At 33.4% G+C, this 25,482-nt stretch overlaps 1 protein-coding gene across 1 annotated transcript in view; it reads left to right on the forward strand.

Annotated features, from left to right (window-relative positions):
• Positions 1-25,482, forward strand: part of Xpr1 (xenotropic and polytropic retrovirus receptor 1) — a gene marked incomplete at its 5' end in the record, with an annotated part of 80,807 nt that overhangs the window by 43,652 nt on the left and 11,673 nt on the right. The window contains 2 exons of the mRNA XM_046419516.2: positions 20,621-20,787; positions 23,958-24,097. Coding sequence (XP_046275472.2) covers positions 20,621-20,787; positions 23,958-24,097 — 307 coding nt within the window. The remainder of the gene's footprint in view (positions 1-20,620; positions 20,788-23,957; positions 24,098-25,482) is intronic.

Here is a 25,482-nt window from a genome sequence, read left to right on the forward strand (position 1 = left end):
TAACAGAAAATATGGCGTTGATTGATGATCACAACTAAGATTTGATTTCTGTTGTTTTCTTGAAATAGTATTCAAGGAGAAAAGTCATCAGAAAACTTAGACTTTAGAAAAAAGCATTGAATCAAAAGAATAGGTTCAGTATGGCTAACTGGGTAGATAACTTTTCTTTTAAATGTGTGTGCTATTAAAAAGGATAACATGGGCTGGGGATGTGGCTCAAGCGGTAGCGCGCTCGCCTGGCATGCGTGCGGCCCGGGTTCGATCCTCAGCACCACATACAAACAAAGATGTTGTGTCTGCCGAAAACTAAAAAAAAAAAATAAACACTAAAAATTAAAAAAAAAAAATTCTTTAAAAAGGATAACATTTCATAAGAATAGAATAAAAGATAGTGAGGTAACCTTGTTCACACTCAACAATCTAGTCAAAGAACTAGCCTGCAAGAGTTACCATAGTAACAGCTTTATATTAGGGGAATTTTCAAGATTGCTTCAAAGGTTGTATTTTACGTTATACTGCATGACTTTTTTTTTTTTTTAATGGAGTTATAAGAGTTAGCTCTGCACTTAGAATCATTTTTTAGAAAGTGAAGGAAAAGGTTTAGGCAACCCATTTTAGGGGGACTGAATATAATAATATTGTAGTCAGTCCTCATTTGTTATATTAAGAAGAAAGCACATTTGAAATATTTCACTGAGTTTCAAAAGCAAAGGAATTTAGGTAGCAGCCAGTCTCTGTATTTAAGAATTCACATTTCAGTATATGGCTAAATTTGAAGCCAACTCACAAGTGTTGGAATTGGGATTAGAGGAAACAGGAAATTGTTTTAAATATTTTTTTTTAAGTGTCTTGAGGTTTCTTGGCTTTGGCAAGGAAAAAACCTGTGGGAGGTACACCCTGATACAATAACAGAAAAGGCCATTATGTTGTTACTTCTAACCAGTTATTAAAGGAGAGCACTTCTTGGATTTTCTGTTTTTTATTTAGTTCCTAACATTCTCAAATAGTTATAAATTCTTAATTTTTAAATTCTTTGCTATTCTTTTAACTATGTGAAGGGGCCTTCTTTTAAAAAATACTACATATTTTCCTATAGACTTCTTGTTTGTTTGTTTTTGTTGTTAGCATTGCTATTAAACTTTTTTAAATACTTAAAAATAAAGAGAGGTTCTGTGCACATTCTGGGTTCATTTATATCTGAGAGGTTGATTGTTTTCTAGCGTCCAAATCCCTTCTAGATCCCTTCTTGTTTAACATTCTCTAGGGGTCTTGTGCTACCGAATAAGGATTCCTCTACAGGAGTCAAGTGCCTTCAGTGCAATAGCCATTTCACTGGTTTGATTGGATCCACGTAGTCCAGAAGTACTTCTTCTCTGGGGTATGGTCAGTTTGTTACCCTGTTTTTACCCTTGGGAATAGGCTACTATACCAGATTTTCAAATTTTAATCTTAATAGAAATGGTAATTTTTTTTTTTTAATTCTCTAGGGAAATTTTTGTTCCATTAGCTTTTGAAAACTTTTTAAACTCATTTGGACAAATGTTCCCATTTCTCCCTTATTATTGAAAGGAGCTCAAAACTTTTAATGCTTTTGAACTTGATATATTCTGCTGTAATTGTCCTAGTCTGACTAATAATGCAGAAAAGAAATGGATTGTTTTAGTATTCATCTTGACAGTATTGCTTGAGACCTACTGACATCATAAAGCCAAAAAAGATATTGTTTTTTTTTTCTGATTATTTTGATTTTAATTCAAAAATGTACCTGGCATCGTACTAATTTTAAAATGGTTATAATTATATCTAGTAATAACTTTTAAAATATTAATTACAAGCCTGTAATCCCAGGACTTGGGAGACTGAGTCAGGAGGATCACAAATTCAAGGTCAGCCTAAGCAACTTAGTGAGAACCTGTCTCAAAATTAAAATAAAAAAGGGCTGGAAATGTAGCTCAAGCTAAAGTGCCCCTGGATTTAATCATACAAAAAAATTAATAAGTATATAAAATATATGTCCTTTGCCGATTAAAATCAGTTAAAATTGTTTCTCTATAAAATGATTGAAAAAATAAATTTAAAAAAATGTTTAAAATCTGCTTAAATATGTGTGTATAATAAAAATTATAGCTTTGAGTAAATTAAATTCCCTTTGTGTCTGCTCTGTCATTTTAAAAAAGGACTTAAAAAAAATGACACGTGATTACACCCTGATACCATTTTGTTGTATTTTCTCTAGTCTTAAATGCTCTTATAACTGATAGAGTTAGAATTTCCATGTATAATTATGTTCTTTTAAAACACTCATACACAAAAAATTATACTATTTTGTTGTTTAAAAGTTGGAAAGACGTTTGAAGACCATTGCTTGAAAACAGAATTTTAATTTTTATTATGTACTGTTTTATATCATACATAGTTTTACATGAGAATGCTATTGGTGATCAGAATAAACATCAAATGATGTTATTGTGTCTAGGTGTTCTCAGCAAAAGAAATAAATAAAAGAGAGAGAGAAAGAGAAAGGAAACAAAGGAATAGGTGAATGTACTATAAGGCCTTAAATTTCTGCTAAGAACTATTATGTGTTACTCTAGGGAACTTAGTAATCGAGTATATATGAATCTCTTTCCATCAGAGTTTTATAGTTTAATATGGTAAGTATGCTCATCTACTTTTACCTATTAAACCAACCCCAAAACTCAGTAGCTTAAAACAGCTATAATTTATTCCTGTTTGGGCATCTTCAGGACTGCTAGGAATTGACTGAACAAGACTGGGCTTATTTTGATAGCACTGCTTCCAGCTTCTTTTTCAGCTGAACTTGGCGCCTCACTGCAGGTTAGGTTCAGGTCTGTTCTGTGTTCATACTGGAACCCCAACTAAAGCAACAGCATTTTTCCAGGGAAGCTTCTCAAGTGTCACTGACAAAAACAAGTCCTACTTCACAAATACATTTAAAACCTGTACTTGCTTTATATCTGCTATCTTCCCCCATTTGTGGAATATTTCTGTGGTCCAGATGCTATTTTTTAGCAATAATCTAATCCACTTTTATATGGAAAACAATTTAACTGATTTCAGTGGGCAAAGGACATAAACATTTTGCAGAATATATATATCTAATAAATATAAAAAATAGGGCTAGGGTTGTGGCTCAGTGGCAGAGCGCTTGCCTTGCACATGTGAGGCACCAGGTTTGATCTTCATCACCACATAAAAATAAATAAACAAAATAAAGATCTTGTGTCCATGTATAACTAAAAAATTTTTTTAAAACATGAAAAATATTAAACTTCACTAATAGTCAAAGAAATGAAAGTTAAAATAATACTGAATCAAAGAAGTTATGATGCTCATTGTTGACAAGGGTATGGAGAGATGAACCCTTAATCTATTGATAGAGTAAAAAGTGGTAAGCAATTTGGAGATTCTGGTAAGAGTCTTAAAATCATTCATTCCTTCTGACCTAGTAACTCCCATTCCATAACTTCTCCAGAAGCAAGTAAAAAAGTTGGCAAAAATGAGTGTATCTCTATGGCATTATATAGTGAAAAACTGAAATCATCTAATAGGTGTCCGGCAATAGAATAGTTTATTTATAGTAACAGAAATATTATTTGGTAGCCTGTTAAAAAGTAATGCAAAGCATGTACAAATGGTAGATAAAGAATAGTGATGTTATTGAAATCTAATGTTTATGGAATATTTTATTTTAAGGCAGTTAACATGTATTAATTCATTTAATGCTCACAGAAAGCTGAGGTCTTAAAACCAGAATTGGACAGAACTGTAAAATAGCATTTTATTCAGGAACTATTGCATTTGAAGAAAAATTGTCTCCACATAGAACTGTATCATTAAAAAGTGGAGATTTCTAGCCAAGAAGCAGAGTGAGGGTCATTGGGTGGGAAACACTAAAAGAAAACATTAGGGTTAGGGGGGATTTCTGGCTAAACTGACTTGACAGGATTCTTGCTGATGGCAGTATATGGTGATCAGATACCTAGGGTGGAAAAACAGTGTGGTAGGATTCTCAACTGGCTTAGCAAGATTCTTATGCAACTGGCTGATGCAGACACTAAGATGCCAGAGTAGAGATGTAGAGGGTAGAGAAGTCTGACTAGAGTTAGGTAAAAAAGAGTCTTTGTAAGACTTAGGTAAAAGAGAGTATAGGTCAGCACTTGATTATCATTTTACAGACAAGGAAATTGAAAACAGAGTGGGTAAGTTATTTGCTTAACTCATACAGCTAAGAAGTAGAAGAACCTGGGATATCAATCTAGATGCAGACAATATAGCTTCAAAATCAAATAGCAAGTAGGTGCCAAAGCTGGAATTTACACCTAGACCTTGTGATTATTTTTGTTCTCCCAATACTGCTTTCTAAGTTTATAGAATTTTCTGATCCTTTCCCAGTGATACAGTGTTAAACTCAAGGTAAATCATCCATGCCTGGAGACTGGTTGTTGGGAGTCTTTTAAATTGCATATTTGATTTTCTTAATAGGCTATTTCAGGTAATCTACTTAGTATTTGTTAATTTGTTATATGTGTTTTTTGGAAGAATTATCCCATTCCATCTGAGTCACCAAATTTATGCATATGGAGTTGCTCTAAGTATTTTCTTACTATCCTTTTGACTTCTGCAGAGACTTTAATGATATTTCCAGTTTCATTTATGATATTGATCATTTGTGTCTTTTTTTTCCTTGTCAGACTTGCTAGAAGTTGTCATTTTTATCATTCCAAGGAACCAGATCTTTATTTCATTGATTTTGTCCCCTCAATTGTTTTTCTATTTTCAATTTTACTAATTTATGCTCTTTATTGTTTCCTTTCTTCTGCTTATTGTAGGATGTTTGTTTATTTTTGGATTGTTTGTTCTTTTTTCCTAGATACCTTTTTTTTTCCTTTTTTTTTAATGGAATGGAACTTTATTGTAGCACCAAAGGAAAAAAGAAGTCCCCAAACCCAAGTAATAGGCATTGAATAAACAGAGGAAATCCTTGGTGGCTTTCACATCAGGAATGTTCTGCACCAAGTACCATTTCAATTGAGGGAAATTCAAGCACCACCATTATTTTTCTTTTCACTTCTCCATCTTTAAAAGCATTGGAACTGGTTTATAGAGCAAACCACATCCTGAAGTCACATACAAAGTTAATCTGTAAATTGCTTTTTTTAAAGGCAATGTCAGTACAATTCAGTGGCATTTAGTATATTCATACTGTTGTGCATCCACCTATCTAGTCCAAAATTTTTAATTATCCCCAGAGGGGATAATTAATAAGGAGTTGTTTCCCCTTCCCCCTCCTCAAAACCACCAATGCATTTTCTGTCTCTATGAATTTAACTATTTTGGATATCTTCTATAAATGGAATTAATCAATATGTGACAAGCTTCAGTTCCAAGTGTCTCTGAGGTTCATCCATGGCAGCATGGTTCAGAACTCCATTCCTTATTCTGGGGTGTATCTTCAACAGTGATTATCGTCATTGCCCAGTGATTTTGGTCCATGGGAATCCATGGTCTTACAATTATGAGATGACCTGGCTTCGGGATAGGGCACAAGATCCAGAGGTAAGTTGGGGGGCGAGCAAATGGGACTCTTATCCATATACTGTTTTGCCTTCCTGGAAAAATCCCACTCTTCAGACTTCTCATGTTTTATTTTGTTTTGTACTGGGTGAAATCAGGTGGTTTCAGAAGTCTCTGACCATAGGGCAACTCTGTAGCTCTGTGCCCAAAGTGAGGCAGAGCATCATGGCAGAAGGACATGGAGGAAGAAAGCAGTTCAGGACATGGCAACGAGGAAGCAGATTCTCCTAGATTCTTCAGATAGGGGCTTAGCTTAGATTATTGACTTGAGACTTCCCTCTCTTCTAATATATCTATTTAATGCAATAATTCTTCTCAGCATTGCTATAGCTGTTCCCCACAAATTCTGATTACATACTTCCCTTTTTATTCAATTCTTTATTTTTAAAATATCCCTTAGGACTTCCTCCTTGGCATGTGAATTAATTCAAAGTATACTGATTACTTTTCAACTGTTTGGAGATTTTCCTACCATCTGTGTGTTGCTAATTTCTGGTTCAAATCCTCTTCTCTTTCTCTCATTGATTTCTAGTTCAGATTAACTTGTATAATCACAGAAGAGACTCTGTATGATTTGAACTATTTTGATTTGTCAAGGTTTGTTTTATGGCTTTGGATTTGGTCTATGTTGGTATATATTTTGTGGGCACTTGAAAAATATGTTCTGTTTATTGGGTGAGTTACTATCAAATATTGATTAGATCTTGTTGGTAGGTGGTGTTGAGTTTTCCTTGTTTATTTCTATATTTGTTCTATTGATTATTGAGGAGGAATGTTGAAATTTCAAAACTTACAATTGTGGATTTGTCAGCTTCTTTTTTGAATTTTCTTTATCAGATTTTCCTTCATATAGTTTGTTGCTCTATTGTTTGGTACAAACACAACTGAGATTGTTGCATCTTGGTTGATTGACTCTTGTATCATAATGTCCCTTTTTGTCTCTAGTAATTTTCTTTGCTCTGAAGTCTATATTATCTGATAGTTTTATATATTCAGCCATTTCTGCTTTCCTTTTATTAATGTTTGTATAATATGTATTTTTCATTCTTTTACATCCAACCTTTTATAGACAAAATATAGTTGGATCATGTTTTTTAATCCATTCAGCCTATCTCTCTTTACATTGGTGTATTTAGATCATTGCCGTTTAATGTAATTATCGAATGTTAGATGTTGAAGTATATTCTTTTTTTCTTATTTTTAATTTATGATTTTATTTATACTGTTTTATAATTCTATTTTGATTTACGTATAGTACTTTTTAGCATACCTCTTCATGTTGCTTTTCTAGAGGTTGTTCTAAGTATTCCATTAAATATACATGACTGAATGTTCTGTTAACCATCATTTTACCAGTTTGAATGGTGGTAGAAATCTTACCTCCCTTTGATCTCTTTGGCCCTGCCCATTTATAATGGTTTTAAATGCCTTCTCTACACATATTAAAACCCTATCAAACAGTGTTTATATTTTTTGCTGCAATGGTTAAGTGTAATGTAGAATTTAGGAGAAGAAAAGCCCATTGTGTTTATCCGTATTTTTGCTTAATGTCTTCTTCCTTCTTAATGTCCTAAGGTTCTTTCTCTTGGTATTTCCTTTCTGTTTGGAGAATTTCCACCGTTTTTTTTTTTGTTTGTTTGTTTTGTTTTTTAAGTATGTCTGCTGCTGTGATATTCTCTTAGCTTTCCTTTATCTTGAAGATGTCTGGAATTCTCCTTTTTGCCAGGGGGTGGGGGGCTGGTCCTGGGGATTGAACTCAGGTATACTCCACCACTAAGCCACATCCCCAGCCCTATTTTGTATTTATTCAGAGACAGGGTCTCACTGAGTTGCTCAGCACCTCACTGTTGCTGAGGTTAGCTTTGAACCCTCAATCCTCCTGTCTCAGCCTCCTGAGACTTGGGGATTATAGGTGTGCGCCACCGCGCCTGGCTTCCTTCGTTTTTAAAGGATATTTTTACTGGGTATAAAATTCTCGGTTGACAGGACTTTTGTTTGAGTACTTGATAAATATTGTGCTGCCTCCTTCTGGCCTCTAGAAGGTTTCTGTAATTCAAATGGTTATTCCTCAATGGGGGTGGGGGTGCTAAGCTACTTTGAGGTTTTTTTTTTGTTTGTTGTTGTTATTGTTTTGTCTTTACTTTTCAGAAGTTCAATTGTTCAGTTATGTGTTCGGGCATGGATTTTTTTGGATTTATTCTATTTGGGGTTTGCTCATCTTGAAATATAGGTTTATATCTCTTCCCAATTTTGTGGAATTTACAGTCACTATTTCTTCAAATACTTTTTCACATCCTTTCTTTCCTCTCTTTCTAGGATCTTAATAAAACAAATGTTAGATCATTTTTGATGCTCTCACTGATCCCCAAGTTGCAGGGGCACATTGTTTGTTTTGGAGTTTGTTTTCTCTCTGTTATTCAAGTTATATAATTACTGTTGTTCTGTCTTTCCACTTGCTGATTTATTCCTTAAGCCCCTCTGTTTTGCTGAGCTTCTGGGTTTTTTATTTATTTGATTGTTTATTGCATTTTCAGTTCTAGTATTTCCATTTGGCTCTTCTTTATCATGACTACTTTAAAATCGTTATCCAATAATCCCAACATCACTGGCATCTCAGTTTTGACAGCTTTTAATTTTTTTTTTTTCATCCAGTTTGAGATCTTTCTTGGTTAATGGTGTGACTAATGATTTTCAGTTGAAACCTGGACATTTGGGTATTATGAGATTGGAAAGAGAGGGTGAAAGAAAGACACACACACACACACACACACACACACCTCTTATGATTAAGATTTTTTTTCTTTTTTTTTTTTTTTTGCTTCATAGGACTAACTGCCAACTAATGAGTTTTGGCAACATCACTTCTTCACAAATACTAATGAATTTATGTAAAACAAAGATGTAAATTATAAGATGTTTAAAAAATCAGAAATTTTTTTTATCAGTATGGTACTTATTGGATTTCAAGTTCAACAGTAGTTTGTTGTAAAGGGAAAAACAAATAATGCATATAAAGTTTTAGAAATATCTCATTAAAGATGGTACTAGAGGGCAAGGGATGGTGGTATTAATTTTTTTTAGTTGTTATTTTTTATTTATTTGTATGTTGTACTAAGAATTGAACCCAGTGCCTCATGTGTGCTAGGCAAGCGCTCTACCCCTGAGCCACAACCCCAGCCTAGTATTATCCAGTATTATTAAAATTTGTTGTTACTTTTGTTTGTCGGTTGGTTTACAGTACTGGGGATTAAACCCAGGATTTTGCTCATGCTAGGCAAGCACTGTACCACTGAGATACATCCCCAGCACCCTCTCCTTTTTTTAAAATTTGAGACAGGGTCTTGTTAAATTTCTGAAACTGACAATTTAACATCAACATTGCTAGCCTCCCAAGTCACCAGAATTACAGGCATGTGCCACCATGCTCAGCTTATGTTACTTCCTTTTAATTCTGGAGAAACAATCTCTGTGTAACATATAAGTCTGTTCATTGTGTTTTTCACATTAATTTTATATACGTTTTCAGGAACACATTATGTGTAGACTGCTCAGTATCTTTGTTGCCTTCTCCAAATATTTGTTGAAATGTAAGGTACTGTGCAAAAATGAATATCATAGGAATAAGAGATTCTTTCTAAATTTACATTTTGTCCTTTGCTAACTATTGAATTTTTATTTATCTCAGAAATGGTAACTTGAAGGAGTATCAATTATTATGATGATTCCAAAATGGTTACAATCTCTGTCTATATGACTCCCAAAATTGTATTTTAAGCTTCTTATTTTTATTTCTCTTTGATCTTTGGACATCTTGCACCTTGTTGTCCCTTAGATACCTCAAAGTCAAAATATTCATAACAAAATTCATTTTTTTTCCCCTAAGCTTGCTTTAGGTGACATGTTCTGTCTCTCAGTTCATGGTACCATCCCACTCAGTTACCCAGGTTAAAAAGTAGGAAGCATCCTTTATCTCACCTTCAAAATGTACCAAGTCCTGCCAGTTTTAGTTCCTAAATGTTTTTCAGATTTTGCCTTCCATATTTGTGCCATATACTCATGCTCAATTCTAGTCCTCATCATTTCTCTCACTGAACTGACAACTTTATTAGTATAATAATTAAAACATACTTGGGTACTTAGGATGTAGTTCAGTGATAGAGCATTTGCCTAGCAGGGCCCTTTCAGTCTTTACCCCCCAATTCATCTCCCCTACAATATCTTTTTTTTAAATATTTTTTAGTTGTAGATGGACACAATACCTTTATTTTATTTATTTAGTTTTATGTGATGTTGAGGATGGAACCCAGTGCTTCATGTGTGCAAGGCGAGCACTCTACTGCTAAGCCACAACCCCAGCCCCTCCCCTACAATATCTTAAACTGTACTGCTCGGTGATATAACTACTAGTACATGCAACTATTGACACTTGAAATGTGCTTAGTCTATCAGTTTTCTTTTCTTTTTTTCTAGTGCATGGGGTCAAACACAGGACCCCATATATGCTAGGCAAATGCTCTACCACTGAGTTCTAGCTCCCCTACCCTAAAATGTACCTGGTCTAAATTGAAACATGCTGTAAGTATAAAGTACAAACTCAACTTCAAGGGCTTAGTATAAAAAAGATAATGTAAAAGATCTCAATAATTTTGCATTGAATGTATATCAAATGTTTACTAAAATGATAACATTTTAAATATGTTGAATTAAATAAAATATATTATTAAAATTAAGTTTACCTGTTTCTTTTTACCTTTTCAAATATGGCCACTAAAAAAATATATTATTATATATATGACTCTTGCTTCAGTTTTTCATATAACTGGCTCCTTTTTCTTCCTCAAGACGCTACTTAAAATCGTCTCTGCTGGGCATGGTGGTGCACTCCTGTAAGCAAGGTGCTAAGCAAACCAGTGAGACACTGTCCCTAAATAAAATACAAAATGGGGCTAGGAATGTAGCTCAGTGGTTGAGTACCCTTGAGTTTAATCCCTGGTATCAAAAAAAAAAAAAAAGATCTTCTCTACCTGAACACTGCCTGTGCCTTAACACTTCTGCCCATCTCAATCATATCACTTTCTTCTGTTTTCATCATGGTACTTTCTGCTCTCTGAAGTATTAGATTTTTGTGTGTGTATATGATGATTATCTACCCATGATAAATAGTGATCCTTAGTGAGTCAGGGAATATGTCTGCCCTTTTGTGAAAAATATTCACTACTGTGTGCCTGACATATAGCAGGTGTCCATTTGTTGAATGAATTAATGGTTTCTACTCTGCTGGAAATGGGTCTCTGCTCCATAAACCTGTTTAACTCAAGTCAGCTCAAGTAACAAATCTTTTAGGAAGCCTTTCCTAGCTATATTCCCTCCTAAAAGCCTGGCTAACTAAATCCTCTAAGCATAGTTCTAAAATTGTATTTAAACATTGTGTTTTTGTCTCTTCCTCTTTTAGGCTTAACCTTTAATGGTTCTTCTGTACATTCTAATTCACCAGAATATACTTGCTTTCCCCATAGACATTCAGCCAATGATTGCAGAACATACCAGGTTGCAGATTTTTCCTTTAAATTTAATCTTAAGTGTTATATCTAGGTAATAAATCACACAAAACAGGAGTCATACACCACCTGTAATCCCAGCAACCTAGAGGCTGAGGCAAGAGAATCACAAATTTAAGGCCAGTCTCAGCAATTAAGCAAGACCCTGTCTCAAAATAAAAAATAAAAAACAATTGGGGATAATAGCTCAATGGTAAAGGGGTCCTGGATTCAATGCCCAGTACCAAAAATAAATAGACAAAGAAGGGCTGGGGATGTGGCTCAAGTGGTAGCGTGCTCGCCTGGCATGCGTGTGGCCCAGGTTCGATCCTCAGCACCACATACAAACAAAGATGTTGTGTCCGCCGAAAACTAAAAAATAAATATTAAAAATTCTCTCTCTCTCTCTTTAAAAAAAAATAAACAAAGCAGCTTATAGTAGACACTCAGTAAACCTTTGTTGGATTAATAAAGGAGTACCTACATGCCATTTTTTAACCATAAAAAACAATATATCAAGGCTGAGGTTGTGGCTCGGCAGTAGAGTACTTGCCTAGCACGTGTGAGGCCCTGGGTTTGATCCTCAGCACCACATAAAAATAAATAAATAAAGGTGTTGTGTTCAGCTACAACTAAAAAAATAAATATTTTTAAAAAAAACAGTATAGCAACAAGTAATATCAATTTATTCACCACAATAACACAGTCTTTAGTCTGTTCATATGTGGTTGAACACCTTGGCTGATTTCACATTTTGGCTATTGTTAACAGTGTCATAATACAATGGGTGTAAAGGTGAAGGGGAAAAAACCAATATAGCAATATTAAAGACTTGTTTAAATCACTAATGTAACTACCCTAATAACAACTGTTTCCTTTTAGTCCACTGTCTTCCTTTTTCTTTTTTCTTTTTATTGGTGTATTATAATTATACATAGTACTGGGATTCATTATGCCATATTCATATATATAGCATAATTTGATCAGCCTTATTCCACAGTACCTTCACTTTCTCTCCCCTCCTCCCTCTCCCTCATCCACTAATCTCCCTTTTATTATTATTATTTTAATTAGTGTACTATACATGTTATATATTCATTAATGGATTATAAATATGTGTATGTTCATATATGTATGCAAGACTCATTGTAGTATGTTCATACATAGACATAGCATAATTTGGTAGATTTTGTACCCCAGTAGTTCCCAGTGTCCTTCTTTCCTCCCTCTCTCTGTCTCTCTCTCTCTTTCTCCTCCTTCCTTCCTCTCCCTCCCTTCTACATATGAGAGAAAATATTCCACCTTTAAAATTCTTTTTTTAAAATTTTTTATTTGTTCTTTTTAGATATACATGACAGTATATCTAAAATATACTGTCATTCTGTATGACAGTAGAATGTGTTTGACATATTGTACATACATGGAGTATAATTTATTCTAATTAGGATCCCATTCCTGTGGTTGAACATGATGTGGAGTTACCTGATCATGTATTCATTTATGGACATAGGAAAGTTATGTCCAATTCATTCTCCTGTCTTTACTATTCCCTTCCCTCCCCCCTTCCCTTCATTCCCCTTTGTCAATAAAGAAAATGAGGTATATGTACACAATGAAATATTACTCAGCCATAAAGAAGAATGAAATTATGGCATTTGCTGGTAAATGGGTGGAACTAGAGACTGTCATGCTAAGTGAAATAAGCCAATCCCCAAAAAATCCAAAGGCTGAATATTCTCTCTGATATGCGGATGCTAACATCCATTAAGGAAGGGAGGGGAGGGGAAAATAGAAGAAGTTCATTAGACTTGACCTTTAACTTTCTGAGTCTGGCTTATTTCACTTACAGTGATTGTTGTCTAGTTCCATCCATTTACCAGCAAATGACATAATTTAATTCTTCCTTACAATTGGTGATAATAGCTCAATGGTAAAGAGCTCCTGGATTCAATCCCCAGTACCAAAAATAAATAGATAAACAAAGCAGCTTATAGTAGACACTCAGTAAACCTTTGTTGGATTAATAAAGGAGTACCTACATGCCATTTTTTACTATAAAAAACAATATATCAGGGCTGGGGTTGTGGCACAGCAGTAGAGTACTTGCCTAGCTTGTGTACATTGTATGTATATATACCACATTTTCTTTATCCATTCATCTGTTGATTGACTCCGAGGTTGTTTCCATAATGTGGCTATTATAGGAGTTATTATAGGGTCAGTGTTAGAACAGTTGCCTGGCATGAAGGAAGAAAGGAAGAGGAATGGGTGAGGAAGTGAGAGGGAAAGAAAAAGAAAAAAGCTGTTTAGGCATATCTTGGCCATTGTGAATTATACTGCTATAAACATTGATCACTATGGTATGCTGATTTTAGTTCTTTAGTATAAATACCAAGGAGTAGGATAGCTGGGTCATATGGTGGTTCCATTTCCTAGTGTTTTCAGGAATACAGTGGTTATACCAACTTGCAGTCCCACCAACAGTGTAGAAGTTTATCTTTTTCCTTCACATCCTCATCAGAAATGGTAATTATTTAAATTCTTGATGGTTACCATTCTGATTGGAGTGAGATAAAATCTCAGTGTAGTTTTGATTTGGATCTCATGGATTGCTAAGGATGTCAAGCATTTTTTTATATTTTTTTGGTGATCTGTATTTCTTCTTTTGAGAAATATCTAAACAGGTCTTTTGATTGGGTTATTTGGGGGAGTGTGTGTGTGTGTGTGTGTGTGTGTGTGTGTGTGTGAAGTTTTTTGAAGTCTTTATTCTGGATATTAATCCCTGTTGGAAGAGTACTGGCAAAGGTTTTCTCTCACTCTAGGCTCTCTATTCATGCTCTTGTTTCCTTTGCTGTGAAGAAACTTTAATTTTATGCTATCCTACTTATTAATTCTTGGTTTTATTTCTTGAACTTTAGCTGTTTCTTTTAGTTTTAATTATATAATTAAAACATGGATAGGCGTATATGACTATAAACTTCAAATAATTTAGAAATACAGACCCTTTAATCTTATCCTTCATCTAGGATGACCACTTTTATCTTTTCCTATAGACATAATTTTCCATACAATGTGAAATAATAATATGTATATAGTTTGGGGGGTTTGTGTATGGGTTTTGATTTTGCGGGTTTCTTGGAGGGGGCAGGATGAAGTGGGTTGGTGCTAAGGATGGAATTCAGGGCTTCACTCATGCTAAGTATGTGCCCTATCATTGAATTATATACCCTCAGCCCATGTGCTTGGCTTTTAAATTCAATTTTTCTACACTATCTTAAATTTTTTTTCAATGCTAGAGATCAAACCTAGCCTTTTGCATGCTAAACAAGCACTTGACCTCTGAGCCATTCCCCCAGTACTCTTAGAAATGTTTTTAATGTTCATAGTCTTGTGAAACTGTTTTTTCATATTCAAGTCAAGATGAACTTGGAGAAACAACACCGTCTAGTACAAAACACTTCTTGCATGAGGATTCCTATTTCTGGTTCTCCCTTTTATACTTAGTCCTAATCAGTTCCATTTTTGTGTCAATCATTTTAAGAGTATAAATTTTCTATAATCACAAAGTTGGGGTCTGGATTCAAACCCAGATCTTCTCTGATTTCAAATTCAGTTATCTTCCCACTTACTGACACTCTTAAACTGTAAAATGGGAATAATAATGCCCTCAGGCTAAAAATGGTAATCACCAAGGGAGTAATTACATGTGATCTCCCCTTTTAAATAAAACACAGTAAAGATCAGGAGAATATTTACTGAGTTCTCAGCTTACAACTTTTTGTATGTTTGGAGCCCAATAAGTGCATTGTAGACTGAAACTATTGCAAAGTGAAAAATGCATTTAATACACCTAATCTTCTAAACATCTTTGCTTAGAAACACAATATAATATAGTGTTAATTGTTTACAATCACAGTCTCATGGTTTACCATATCTGTGTTCATTGCTGCTGCCTGTCATCAGTAGCCTAAGAAAAGATCAAAATCCAAAGAATGATTTCTTCTGAATGCATATGACTTTCACGCTCTTATAATGTCAGAAACTGGAAGTCAAACCATCATAAGTTGGGAACTATTGTGTATTAATTCATTTTTCAGAAAACATCACTAATTATAATTCAGCAAGTTTTTTGTTTGTTTAGGTTATAAGAATAGATTGAGGATTTTCCATATATTAAAGCTCAATCATAGGCTGTGGTTTTGAAAGTTATGTCTACTCTTTCATTTTTGTGTTTAATTTCAGATTAAATACTAATAAGCTTACCACAGCAGAAAGATACAAGGTGAAAAGAAAACTATTTACTTTCTCTCTTTACATGGTATTGCTTTTTTTCATTTTTCAAAATTTCTTTCCTGAAACATGATTTAGAATGATTTCTGTAATTATTCTGGTTTCTCTATTACCACTTTTCCTGACTCATTATTTCACTTTTATCATTCCTGCAATGACTGTGGGTACACAGCTCTAAGAAATTTATTTTTGTTTGTTTTTGATTCAGCAGATGTTATTACCATAAATATGTTCAGTATGAATTATGCTTCTAATGTGGCTGGTGTGTAATAGATATAAGCTTAGGGTAGAATAGCAATGACTTGATTTTCTGTGATTCTGAACATCACTAAAATGGACTACTGGGGTTAGCCAAGAGAGAATAAGATGTAATTGCTTGCCTAAAGTGATAATATCTTTTCAGTATATCCTCTGAATACCAATGAAGGCAGATGATTTCAGGGAGAGGCAGTCTTCATTTGGGAAATGGGGAAGATCAAATGAGGGCAATAATTAAAATGAGACTAAAATGTAGACCAAGTATATGCTAATTGTTGAGGAAGTCCATAAGATAAATATTGCTTCCTGTGAAATATTCTGTAAGAATGTATGTTTATTTAAAAGTCATTCCTCATGTGTGTTTCATTAAAGTTTCACAGAAATAATATGGGCTTGAATAAGAGAAATACCTGACCCATTGTGCCATTTTAAGAATTATACTGTAAGGATAGGATTAAAAATCTAGGAATACTGAAAAATTAGTACATTGCTTTTAGTTTCATTATCTATTGTTTTTATTTCACTTTTTCTACAATCTCATTTGATAAATTAAACTCAGTTATTTCTTCAGTAATTAGTAAAGAAGGAAAGAATCAGTTTTCACTAGTAGGACTTGATAGTACCTATGCTCATTTGAAAATAGTCATTTTGTAATTTTCTACCTAATGTATCTATTACTCTATTCTCATGTCCTCACTTGTACTAGCAAACAAAACGGTATCATTGTGTTGGAAAATTTAGTAAAGTAATGTTTGTAGAGTAAGTGGCATATGCTAGGAATTCAACTTAAAAGTTGCTGGTATAATTTATAGTTAAGTTGTGCTTGTCTTCATCTCTTTGTGTTCATTTTGTGGAAACATGAGAATGAATTTTATTAAGTTGCTAAATTTACTTTATTCTTTGCAAACCTTTGTATATGAATTATAGCATTCTTTTTTAAAAGAACCATGATAGGAGTGATTGAATGATTCTACTCAGCAAGACTGTATTTCTGTATAGAATGAAATAAACGTGTCAGAATACATCCAACTCTATTTAGTTATAAATAATTTGACATTTTAAATTAATAATTCATATATACAATGTCGTATAGATATTCAATTCAACATTTGTGTGTGTGCGCGAGCGTGCGCGTGCATATGGTAGTAGGAACCGAACACAGGGGCACCCTACCATTGAACTATATCTTGGTTGTTTTTATTTTTATTTTATTTTTTGGTTCCAGGGATTGAACTCGGCCCCCACCCCCCACCCTCTTTTTTTTTTTTTTTTTTTTTGAACTTTGAGACAGGGTCTGGCTAAGTTGCTTAGGGCCTCACTAAGTTGCTGAGACTGGCTTTGAATTTGGAATCCTCCTACCTCATCCTCCAGAGCTACAAGGATTACATGTGTGCAGCAACATGCTGGTTTTGTTTTTTGAGACAGGATCTCATTGAGACTGGCCTTGAACCTGTGACCCTCTTGCGCCACCCTGCTGAATTGCTAGTATTACAGCCATGCATCACTGCACCCGACTCCCAGTATGCTTTTGATAAAGAAAAGTTTCTATGGAAATAATTAAACCTGAAAATATGTTTATCCAAGCTGGGGTGTTCATAAGAATCACTTGTGAACCACTTTTTGAATAGCAGATGCTTTTCCCTACCACTAACTTTCTAAGAGAAGAAGCTCAACAGTGATGTATACTAGTATATCTTTAACAAACCAGCTCTTAGTTGGGAGTGGTGATAGGGAGCACTGATTTGTAGTGTTTGTTGATTTCCATGGTATAAATATTTCCACTGTAGCCAGTTTTAGGTTACTAAAATAATAACTTGAATATATAGAGTTAGGAAAAGGTATACAGGAACACAGCACTGTATTTCCATCATACAAATAGAATAAATATATATAACCTCAAAAAATAGATAATAGTGAAATTTAGTACTATTAGGAAGTGATGAACTATATTTATTACTTTTATTTTTAATATAGCTAATAATAAATTACTGTGACTTGATTTTTAATTTTGTATTTAACAACCAGCATCCAAAATTTCTAAAAATTCAGCAAATCCATTCTTATGAGCTGATACAAACTGACTTTGACATAACATTAGAGCTCTGAGGTATCTATTTTTTAAAAACAACTAAGTAATACAGATGTAAGTAACCTACCAACCAGTTATTTTTACAAAATACAGATCTTTTCCCCTTTCCTAAGACCCAAGAAGGCCTTCCACAGTCAGACCCAAAATTCCTTTTCATTTCAAATCATACCAGTTCTCTCACATCCTTGGTGTGTCACCTTCACTTGATGTTGATTACTTGTAGCTTTTTAAACACACCTTGTGCTTTCCTGCCCCATGCCTTCTCTTTATCTTCCTTCATTCTTGAATGATCTTACCTCATCTGACTTTTATGATATTGTTTATTGTTCTACTAGAAATAGCTCAAAGGCTACTTCCTCTCATTTCCTACTGTTGGAAATATTCCTGTTCTTCTTTTTTTTTTTTTTATTAATTTTTTTTTATTGTTGGTTGTTCAAAACATTACAAATTTCTTGATATATCATCTTTCACACTTTGCTTCAAGTGGGTTATAAACTCCCATTTTTAGCCCATATACAGATTGCAGAATCACATCAATTACACATCCATTGATTTACATATTTCCATACTAGTGACTGTCATGTTCTGCTACCTTTCCTATCCTCTACTATCCCCCCTCCCCTCCCCTCCCCACCCCTCTTCTCTCTCTACCCCCTCTACTGACCTTCATTTCTCCCCCTTGTATTATTTTTCCCTTTCCCCTCATTTCCTCTTGTATGTTCTTTTGTATAACCCTGAGGTCTCCTTCCATTTCCATGCGATTTCCCTTTTCTCTCCCTTTCCCTCCCACCTCTCATCTCTGTTTAATGTTAATCTTCTTCTCACGCTCTTCGTCCCTACTCTGTTCTTAGTTACTCTCCTTATATCAAAGAAGACATTTGGCATTTGTTTTTTAGGGATTGGCTAGCTTCACTTAGCATAATCTGCTCTAGTGCCATCCATTTCCCTGCAAATTCTATGATTTTGTCATTTTTTAATGCAGAGTAATACTCCATTGTGTATAAATGCCACATTTTTTTAATCCATTCGTCTATTGAAGGGCATCTGGGTTGGTTCCACAGTCTTGCTATTGTGAATTGAGCTGCTATGAACATCGATGTAGCAGTGTCCCTGTAGCATGCTCTTTTTAGGTCTTTAGGGAATAGACCAAGAAGGGGAATAGCTGGGTCAAATGGTGGCTCCATTCCCAGCTTTCCAAGAAATCTCCATACTGCTTTCCAAATTGGCTGCACCAATTACTCCTCACACTTCAGATAGAGCCCTAATATCCAGAGTATACAAAGAACTCAAAAAATTAGACAATAAGAGAACAAACAACCCAATCAACAAATGGGCCAAGGACCTGAACAGACACTTCTCAGAGGAGGACATACAATCAATCAACAAGTACATGAAAAAATGCTCACCATCTCTAGCAGTCAGAGAAATGCAAATCAAAACCACCCTAAGATACCATCTCACTCCAGTAAGATTGGCAGCCATTATGAAGTCAAACAACAACAAGTGCTGGCGAGGATGTGGGGAAAAGGGTACACTTGTACATTCCTGTTCTTCTTGATGTTCTCACAGAACTTTGTGTGTACTTCATTTTGAGCTCAAATTTATCATCAATAACAAATGTCTATTTCACATACTAGATTACAAATTTACAATAATTACCTTTGAAATCATACTATACATAATATTAATAGCCTTAAAATGATTAATAAATGCTTATCTAGATAAATAGGAAATATTATGGATAATGCATGATATAGATTTTGTTTTCTCTACCTTTGAGAAACTGATCAAAATTGAAACTTTTTTTAAAATTTAGATGTTTTACATCTTTTTTTTTTCTGGTAATTCAGAACCAAATTAGTATTTTTATACCTGTATCCTGCATCTAAATAACACTTAGAGCATCATGATGACTCCAGAACTTACCAAAGAAATGTTTTAGAGAATATGTGAAACACTTAAAGCCAAAAAAAAATTAAATTGTATAACTACATTTGAAAAATATTTTTATTCTGATTTAGTGTGTTTGATAGTGTTCTGAGCATAAAGCCAAAGTTATTTTATCATGTTTCCAGGATAAAGCCAAATTAGGCCTTTGTATCAATAATACCCATAAAAGAAAAATATCATGCTTTGCTTTGTGATTTGACTTTCATATGTCCTTAAATTTTGCTTTCTGACATTTATTCTAGGATTATTTGATTGTTTCCACATTAAGTGTTGACAAGATGTAAGTGTACAAAGGAAATGTTCTAAAGCAAAAACAACCCAACACTTGCTTAAAGCAAATGGAGCACATTCTTTGTTTCTAATTTTTTTTTTTCATCTTTTACCCTAAGCTGCCACCTGATGGTAAAAATTAAAATGACATTTTTAAAACCTCTTGCAGTTATTTGGATTTTTATGTATTCAGTATAGAGCCTCCTAAACTCCAAATTCACATTGTACAAATTCTGTATGTTCATTGATTATTATTTTTTTAGAGAGAGAGAGAGAATTTTTTAATATTTATTTTTTAGTTTTCGGTGGACACAACATCTTTTATTTTATTTTTATGTGGTGCTGAGGATTGAACCCAGCGCCCCGCGCATGCTAGGCGAGCGAGCTACCGCTTGAGCCACATCCCCAGCCCCATTGATTATTTTATGATTACTTTGGACCACAGGGGGAAAAAATGGTATTATTTAACCTTTGTTAAACAGTGATACTACTAAGGAGATTCATTTAAAGTTTTACTTTATGGGGCACTATAAAAATTATCAGCTGTTTAATTATAGTTGTATTTAGTTAAGAATTTTGTTTAACTTTAGTAATTCTCTTTTTCTCCTTTTCCCCTTTCCTTCTTCAGAACGAGGTCACTCAGATACCATGGTATTCTTTTACCTGTGGATTGTCTTTTATATCATTAGTTCCTGTTATACCCTCATCTGGGATCTAAAGATGGACTGGGGTCTCTTTGACAGGAATGCGGGAGAAAACACTTTCCTCCGAGAAGAGATTGTATACCCTCAAAAAGTATGTACAAAGTGTTTGTATTCATTTAAAAAATAAAAATAATAAATAAATAATCATTAGTTAAGTCCTATCAAAATTATAGACCCAGTCCCTAATTATACTAAACTAATACAGTAGAAGAATAATTACCTAAATTTTTCAGTCAGCAAAATTGTATCAAATGCTTACTATATGATAGGCACTATAAGAAATAAAAATAAAATAAAATTTTGGTTCTCCAGGAGGCCATAAGCTATATCTAAGCAGATAAATAAATAGATTGCAGTACAGTATGATAAAGACTAGAAGAATAAATAATTTACTACAGTTTGTTTTTGAAGATAGAATTCCCTCTGTCTGAAGTACCCTTTCTCCTCTTTATTTGCTTTATAAATTCCTGTTCCTCCTTTTTAAGTCAGTTTAAGTGTTACTGTCTCTTAAAAGCCTTTATTTTTCCTAGCATATTTAGCCATTTATACTAGTCCTTTTTGACCTATATAAATTTCTATTATAGCAATTATCACATTGTATTATAATTATCTATTTAGGTATCTCTATTTCTCACTGCCAAGCATAGTTCCTGGTCTGTGGTACACTTAATGTTTATGCAATGAATGAATGTTTACATCCCTGAAGGAGCAGTGTTATGGACACTCAAAGGAAAGGGAGGGCCTAACTCTCCTTTCATTTATTTAAACCTACATACAAATAAGGACAAGAGAGGCTGAATTTAAAAGTCAAAAGACCAAAAGTATCTTTACTCAGATGTTCTAGTAACCTTGAAAGAGATTAAACAATGAATTGGGAATCCTGACACATGAATTCTGGTCCCAGCTCTCTGACTAACCAATTGTGTCTCATTGGGCATACAGACTACAAAAGATTCTAAAAGGTAAGAGTGTTAGATTAAATTATTTCTTTAGGTATTTCCAGTTCTGAAATTCCTCTATGGTAAGAAAGTATAGATTGGGCCACAAATATTTTATACTATACCAAAATGTCTTCAATAACTCAAAATTATATTTTTAAAAGTATGTGAATGTGTCAATTGATAAGTAGGGAAGGCTGTTTCAAGCCTGAAGATTAAAAGATAAATTATAGGAAAGTAAAGATAAATGATGTATATATAAGTTAACTTCAGATAAGCAAATGAAGGGGATGGGCGTGGGCATTCATTGATGTTGATCTTTTTTTTTTTTTTTAACTTAAAACTATAGCAATAATCCCAGTGTGAAAATTTACATATGCTCAAGACCTCAGACGTATTTTTATAAGTCTCATTTGAAAAAAAATCAGTAATCAGAGAATAGTCATGAGTTCAGATAAAACTGGCCCTTTATGCTCACAAAATGTTGTATTTTATTACTGCTTATATTATTCATGCGTTAGAGCTATATTTGTTTTTCACTATAATGATTGCTTAAATGAACTATTTATATCTTTAAATAAATGTTAATTTTTTTCAAATAATTATGACATTGGTTTCTATGTAATAAAATTAATCAATAGGGCTGGCGTTGTTGCTCAGTGGTAGAGTGCTCGCCTAGCAGGCATGAGGCACTGGGTTCAATCCTCAGCACCACATAAAAATAAAATAAAGATTTTGTGTTCACCTAAAACTAAAAAATAAATATTTTTTTAAAAAGTGAATAGAATCTTTTTAGTTTCTTTGTTATTATATATTTTCATGGTGCTAGGAAATAAAAGAATATGTTTTCCTGTATCTTAGTTTGTAAATTTATAAGAAAAATGTTCTGTTAAATCACCATATCCCTCTCAGTTTTAAAAAGGAAAATATTGAGGTAAAAATCCATCCAGCTTGAAAAGTGAAGAAACTATTTGTGAAGTTCAATGAACCTTCATTAAAAATTAATTAGTTCCTAGAAATTAGCAATGCATACTGAGCACCCAGGTCCAGGAACCATTTTTGTTATCTCCATATTCAAACTTAAGTTTTGTGTCTCTTTATCCCAAGTTTTGTGTTTTCTCCCAAAACTCTTTCACATCTTTGATAACATAAGTTCACAGTGCCACCACTCAGCTATAGATAGCATATCAGTTGACTCTTAAAGGTTCATGAAATTGTAGTTATTTCTTAAGTCTAGAAGGAATGTAGTGAATGTGGATTTGTCCAAAAATTGCATTATTACTATAGAGAGAAGATGGGGAAGGATACAGAGATATGAGAATGTGTTAAAATCCTCATAAAATCTAAATAACCAGCTTTAAATGGATATTGTATAAAATTGATTAATCAAGATGAAACCATATATACACATTACTTAGAAATATACAGGGTAATTAGTAGAGTAACTACAAATTTTGAAAACATCTCTAGGAAATGGAAAAAGAAGGTAGCAAGGTTAATTGTTTTGTTTATTTTTGGTTAATAGCCTAACAATGACTAGTATTACTTTGTTAAAATTAAATTAATATTATATCTTAATAAATAGCAATTCTAGTTCCCAAAATATCACAGCCTTTAAATAAATGTATTAAAGAGGTAATTTTTATTAATAATGAGCAAATCCCTGAAATATATGTTGGTATTTTGTGTATTTAAGACATTTGTATAGCTAGAACTAGAATCCTAAATCATGCTGAGTACCTGGAAGTATTAGTAGAGTACTATGTTCTCCATGTAAAAAAATAGATCATTTTAAAAACTCATCCAAACTAATTAGAACAAATAAAAAATTTATCCTAGTTTAATTTCATTTACTAACAGCAAAAAACAAGGCAAAACTTTCTTCAGATACAAGGTAAGGCAATTTGAAAACACAAATGCAAAAAGCACAGTTAGTAAATCTGCTAATGATCCTTAATATTATCTGTTAAGACATTATCATGTAGCTGCTAGAATGTAACCTCAATAGATCAAATTTCTCATGTATCTTGTCTTTCTGGAGCCTAGAAGAGAGTTGGTGTATAATATGGGAATGAAATATATTTGTTAAATGATTACTGAAACTCAGTAATATTTTGTTTTGAATATCACATCATTTAAGAAGAAAACTAATTGATGAGTTTTTCCTAAAATATAATATATACTTATGCAAAATTAAATAGAATATAACTTTTTCCTCTTGAACCTATGCCTATTGGTAGAACATGCATGAGTCTTTTGGTAGGTATGCTTCTTTGTGAGAAAGATAATGGAAAACATACTCAATTTGCTTATTATTCCTTAGGCCTACTACTACTGTGCCATCATAGAGGATGTGATACTACGCTTTGCTTGGACTATCCAAATCTCAATTACCTCTACAACTTTGTTGCCTCATGCTGGGGACATCATTGCTACTGTCTTTGCTCCTCTCGAGGTTTTCCGGTAAGCAAACCATTGAAAAGTTTATCAAAGATTCTTTCTACCAAAAAGATGCCCAGTACTTACAAATTAGAATTTAATATAACTTATTTTTGAAAAGTTTAAATTTCCAACTTTTCTCAAACTTCTCATCAGCCCCAGAGTTGGAAAATCCTATCTAAAAGACTTAGAGGTTAATTCTTTCTTTTTTTTTTTTTTTTTTTTTTCTTTTTTGGTACTGGGGATAGAACTCAAGGCACTTGACCACTGAGTCACATCCCCAGCCTTGTTTTGTATTTTATTTAGAGACAGGATCTCACAGAGTTGCTTAGGACCTCACTTTTTGCTGAGGCTGGCTTTGAACTCGCGATCCTCCTGCCTCAGCCTCCTGAGCCTCTGGGATTACAGGCATGCACCACCACACCTAGCAGAGGTTAATTCTTATAGTTAAAATAATTATTGATGATGATTTAAAGTTTTTTTTTTTTATTCATTTGAGAGTGATAAATTAAAATTGGGTGTTAAAAAGAAATTTAAATATTTTGGGACTATATTTTGCAATTTGGTAGCCTCAGTTATTCAGACAAACTTTCTCACTTGAAAGCAGCAAAAATGCTGGATAAAAGATTCAATATGGGGGCTGTGGTTGTGGTTTGGTGGTAGAGCGCTTGCCTAGCATGTGTAAGGCACTAGGTTTGATCCTCAGCATCACATAAAATAAATAAATAAAATAAAGGTATTGTGTCCATCTACAACCAAAAAAAATTAAAAAAAAAAAAAAAAAGGTTTAATAAGTCTTCCGAAAGTATCAGTGATCTGCCAAAATAGCACAAAATCTAAGTGAAAATAGGAACCCCAAGATAAACAGAACACTAAAGCTACTTTTGCACTTCTAAAAATTTACTAGATCTGATGGCTTTGGGATTCAGAGTGATTTAACGTGATTTACATATATAGAACATTGCATCCATAAACTACTACACAAACATTTTTCTAAATGCATATAGGACACTTACCAAAATTAAGCACATATTGTGCAATAAAAGAAGTCACAACAGATTTCAGATGATTCAAATCACAGAAAGATAAAATTCCCAAATGTTTAGAAATTTATAACCTGAGGATCAAAGTTGAAATTGTAATGCAAATGTCAGAATATCTTGAATAGAATGAAATTAAAAATATAACAAAAGGAAAATATCAACTGAAGTTAAAGCCAGGCTTAGAGGGTGTGTATATTGGAAAAATATATAGTGTAAGAAATTAAAAAAAAAAATACTAAAACAGCAGGTCAAACCCAGAAGAAAATATGAAGAATAGAAATTGATGGAATAAAGAAAAAAAGGCACAAATTATTTTAAAAATCCTAAAGACTTCTTTTTTTTAAAGAGTAAGATGATATTAGAAGC

Source organism: Marmota monax, unplaced genomic scaffold (assembly GCF_021218885.2).
Source record: "Marmota monax isolate L192 unplaced genomic scaffold, Marmota_monax_Labrador192_F-V1.1 WCK01_AAM20220418_F8-fsc00209, whole genome shotgun sequence".
Taxonomy (NCBI): Eukaryota; Metazoa; Chordata; class Mammalia; order Rodentia; family Sciuridae; genus Marmota; species Marmota monax.